The 4,621-nt window shown below is 43.6% G+C and overlaps 1 protein-coding gene across 1 annotated transcript; it reads left to right on the top strand.

Annotated features, from left to right (window-relative positions):
* Positions 1 to 663: 663 nt before the first annotated feature.
* Positions 664 to 3,613, top strand: LOC121270738 (bone morphogenetic protein 7-like). Its single transcript, XM_041176119.1, has 5 exons — positions 664 to 961; positions 1,482 to 1,609; positions 1,792 to 1,902; positions 2,424 to 2,628; positions 3,162 to 3,613. The coding sequence occupies exons 1-5, from the start codon at positions 664 to 666 to the stop codon at positions 3,611 to 3,613; spliced, it is 1,194 nt and encodes a 397-aa protein (XP_041032053.1).
* Positions 3,614 to 4,621: the final 1,008 nt, after the last annotated feature.

The raw sequence follows: 4,621 nt of genomic DNA, 5'->3' as shown, positions 1-4,621 counted from the left end.
ATCTGGGACGTGGCTTCAAATAGTTTATTTAATCCACATCTGTTCCACTGAGGGAATTTCCCACAAATTCGGCCAGAGAAACAGCCTTTGCATTGATAATTTGCTGATATATCTTCTGATCAGAGCGAATGATTAATTCACAAACAGGTGAATGTGCCTTGTTGGCGTTAATCAACGCCTCAGACTGACGAAACGCGAGGTTAAATCGTACAGGTAAAACATCCGAAGTAAGGACCACTATTCAAGGTGCATAAGGTAGCTGCTAAGGTTTTGAGAAATGGACCGTGCTCGGTTTGACAAAGCTTAATATTAAGACTAAAAATGAAATTCCAGTATGGGCGAATTCCGAGTGGCGCAGTAACATTGTAAAAAGGTCTCCGAAGTGCCTTAATCAATAATAACGTAATCCATTAATAGTGTTTATTCAAAGCTGCCGGAGTCCTTTCATGTTTTGTTCATTTCTCCCCTGTCGGAAAAATACTGAACATTTGATTTACAACGCCTGGCTGTAGCACATTTTCAGCTTTATAGGGAGCTAGCTGCTGTCGCTCCTCTCCTGTCTGGGTGGAGGGGGACGAAGGCATTAAATAACCGCTCACAAACTGATGTGCCTGGTGGCATGTGTCTGATTTCCCCCTGACACTGGCCTCGCCGAACCCGACGATGCCGGCTCGCTTCATTTGCCAATGGGTTGCGCTGCTCTCGCCGCTCTCCATGCTCTCGCTCCGAGTCCCCGTGGGGGAGGAGAGAACAGAAGCGACCCAGGACCGGGTGGTTTCGGAGGCGACCCAGAGGCTTCGGGAAGTGTTTGGGATGGGAGAGTTCCCACGGAAAACTGCTCCGCGCCGGGGACCACCTCAGTACATGCTGGATCTCTTTAACGCTGTGGCAGATGCCAATGGCACCACCAACACCCCCCGCTTGTTGGAAGGGAATGTTGTCCGAAGTTTTGAGAATAAAGGTTTGCAAAACACCCCTGTTTTTTTTTAAAAGAAAAGGAAATCACAATAATAACTGGTGACTATTTCCCAGCAGCAAATTCGGGTCAGTTTCATGGCTATGGAATAAAATTCCCGGCGATTATGAAAAGAACTTTAAATTAATTTGGGAATGTTCGAAAAATTCACTACAGATTGAATTCCGAGATCTATTTCCAAATTGCGTAATAAAGTATCCTCTGTGAGATGTAAGAGCATTCAGCTGAAACATAGTGAGCGTTAATGCAGGTCAAGCTGAGTGGCCAGTGCACGTTTTTGGCGATGTCACGCCGGGTGAGGTGCTGATGGACTGTATGTTTGCGGCTGCAGCCCTTGAATTGTAAACAAGTGCTCTCTGTAAACTTCATGTTCAGCGCAACGCTACAAGGCACAGTCCAGGTGATCATTTGACAGTTCGTTGGGGGGAAGCGGGAGAGTTTGGGGAGGACAGTGATTGCCTCAGGTAGATGCGCTGATACAGAAATGTCTTTCTTCCTCTTCTAGTTCATGGTGAGCAGACCTACTTCTATTTCGATGTCACTTCAGTTGGAAGGGACGAGCAGCTCCTGAAGGCTGAGCTGAGACTCTTTAAGCTGAAGGAACGCTCTCAGCGCGCTCATCACTTGTGCAGGGTGAGCACTTTCGCTATTTGACCTTCCCCACTTGCCCCGCACTCCCACCGCCAACCCCCAACCCCTCCCCACCATCCCCCCCTTTTGTTCAACTTAACGCCTGCAGAGATTGACACAACAGATTGCACCCTGAGTGGGCGTCCTTAATATCGAATGTCTGCCTTTTGTTTACAATTCACAAGGTTGACCTGTGCGAGTTACTGGACGGCAGCGGAATTCGAGCCAGCCTGATTTCATCCAAAACCGTCCCCCTGTACACCGAAGGATGGGAAGTATTCCCTGTCACTCGGACAGTAAGTGCAGCATGTTAGTGTAGCACTGGGCAGGATCGTTCATTGTCGAAATATTAATGAAATCATTACGCACCACAGAATCCATCCTTTCCTGCTAGACAGGGGAACACAGGTCGAACTGTAAACATTGATCCAGTCATATAGTGAGGTCTGTTAATAAATTAGCTTCATAAATACAATTATTATTCGATTTGAGTCAGTGAGCACATACGATTAACAAGGTTTTGAAAAAATAAAGTCAATCCTCATTGCTATTCCACCCCTTGCTTTTATTTATCTCATTTTAACATCAATTAATAGGTTTAGAATAAAACTTTTGAGACAATCTGCCCCTCTTAGCTCTGGACCTTTTTAGGCACAGTCTGCAATATATAACACTGGTGTCCTGTATGATCCCAAGTGTAATCTGCAGTGGTACCTTATAAGGTTTCCCTCTGCGGATTTGAATTTCTAGCACTGTGCACACGGGCATCTATAGTTGGCGCTGACTGGAAGATCTGTTGGGTTTTAATGTTTACCAGGTATGGAAGTGGGTCAGGAACAGCAGCTCAAACCATGGACTCATGATCATCACCAGCATTCCGGCCGGAAACTCCCTGCATTTGAGCCCGGTCAGGTTCGCGAAGAGTAGCGGCCGGCAGAACAATTCGCACCCCTTCCTGGTGCTCTTCACCGACGACAGAAGGCGAGGGACCCCCGAGAACTCCAGGACAACTCTCTTGACAGGTGAAGGGCCCAGTCCTATCGTGGCGCGTTGTGCTCAGTTATTTCAGACGTAATCCTTTCACGAAGTGAATGGAAACATTAAAGCAGGTGGCAATTTATACACGAGCTCTTTTTGACTAATAATAAATATCCCAGTTCATTATTTTAGCACTTCGATCAATGCCAGCCCTTGAACTTTCTGTTGGCCAAATCATATTGAAATTAAAAACATAATAATTAGCTGTGCTGTAGTTATTTTGTAGTAAGAAGCTATTTATTTAATGTGGTAAAATGTTCATGGATTGTGATAAATATTTAATAGGGTTATTAACATTAGCCATTCTCTCTCTCACTATATACATACATATATGTATATATATATATATACATACATACATAATATATATATACATTGAATCACAGTTCATAACTAGGAAAATAAGTATATTGACTCGAGTCCTTCCAAAAGTGTTCATCTCTGCCTCTCCTAGTACTGCCTATGTTTTTGTGATGTGGAAGTGTGTTAATAAAGCCAATGGTCTTTCTTTATTCAGGATACAACACAATGATAAAGAAGAAGGAGCCGGTTGTTCCAACATTGCCAGATGAAAATGTCATCCTTTCTTCAGCCCAGGCATCACGAAGTAGAAAAATCCGAGCTGTTCCTGTCCTGGGCACGGGCCGCCTCCTGCCCTGCCAGAAGCACCCTCTCTACGTGGACTTCGAGCAGATCGGCTGGTCCACATGGATCATTTCACCGAGGGGCTACAGCGCCTATTACTGCAAAGGCTCCTGCCCATTCCCTTTGGGGCAAGGCTTTAAAGCCACCAATCACGCCACGGTACAATCCATAGTCCATGCGCTGAAGCTTTCCAAAGAGGTGGGGACCCCGTGCTGTGTCCCAGACACATTACATTCCATAAACCTTCTCTATTTTGACAATGAGGAAAATGTCGTGCTGAAGCAGTACGATGACATGGTCGCAGTCAGTTGTGGATGTCACTGAACGCCTTGTTCCCCGGTAACTTATCCTGGCACCATGGTGGGCTTGCAACATAGCTACCTTCCAATTAGCACATAAAGTTGGCTACATTGGGCAGGGAAAGATATTGATGGGATAAGATTGTGTAGATCTTTTAAATGTTGTTTTTACACACATAACTCTAGCTTCAAATTCCAATAATTTGTCAGTAAAATGTTTTAGAACACCCTGAGAATCTGTATAAATGGGAGGATTTTTTCTTTCAGAGTGAAGTAAAATGATGTAAGTTATTGCTCTGTTAATTAGCTGAATACACACACAATTTATCATTACCTGTACACAGCGCAGTATCGACTGCTTGTCATGATATGGCTGCATGATATTTATTTTATTGGTTGTCACGTTGGTGATATGAAAAATTAATTCTTTATAATGTTAAATACGGTTCTGCTCTCAAATTCGACTAATTGTGATTGCATTCGCTTAAGATATGCATTAGAGGCAGCATGAGAGGCAATTAAACGCCAATGCTGGCTCAGACCAAGGACTACGTGTAACAGGTATTCGGTCTGAGCTCCAAGTTTGATTATTCTTTCTTCGGAAGCTAATCTAAACGAATAAATTGCAGAGCAGAGATATTTTCTATCACAATTAGCAGTCGAGTTGAAGTTGACTCCGTTTATATTTCGGTCGTTTACTTATATTTTCCCAGAAAACTTTAGCAAATCTATCTTTATAAAGAGAAGCCTGATGATTAAATTATAGTATATTTGACTCTTTTCTCTCTCTCTCTCTGCAGTATGGTAAGGTACAATCCGAATAAAATGCACAGCAGTTCTGAAGTTCTGTTAGTAACAATGTGCACCAAAACTAGCTGCTGGACTTGTGGAAATCAATTGATCGCTGACTGTCAGTGTGATCAAAGCTACTGTTGAGCGCAATACTATTTTTCCGTTTTACGTCTGCAGAATTGTCACGTTAAAACGCAACTGGCAGTGCATAACTGATTGCATACTTCTGTAGGGAACGAAT

The sequence above is a fragment of the Carcharodon carcharias genome, chromosome 28 (genome assembly GCF_017639515.1).
Source record: "Carcharodon carcharias isolate sCarCar2 chromosome 28, sCarCar2.pri, whole genome shotgun sequence".
Lineage (NCBI taxonomy): Eukaryota > Metazoa > Chordata > Chondrichthyes > Lamniformes > Lamnidae > Carcharodon > Carcharodon carcharias.
Note: the sequence above shows the minus strand (reverse complement) of the source record. Positions and strands in the feature narration are given on the sequence as shown.

What these genes read in the sequence shown, in the direction of transcription:
- LOC121270738 (XM_041176119.1), top strand. Translation starts at nt 664, where the DNA reads ATGCCGGCTCGCTTCATTTGCCAATGGGTTGCGCTGCTCTCGCCGCTC. An exon ending in GCGCTCATCACTTGTGCAGG is followed by an intron (nt 1,610 to 1,791) that starts GTGAGCACTTTC and finishes ACAATTCACAAG; the next exon opens with GTTGACCTGTGCGAGTTACT. An exon ending in CAGGACAACTCTCTTGACAG is followed by an intron (nt 2,629 to 3,161) that starts GTGAAGGGCCCA and finishes TTCTTTATTCAG; the next exon opens with GATACAACACAATGATAAAG.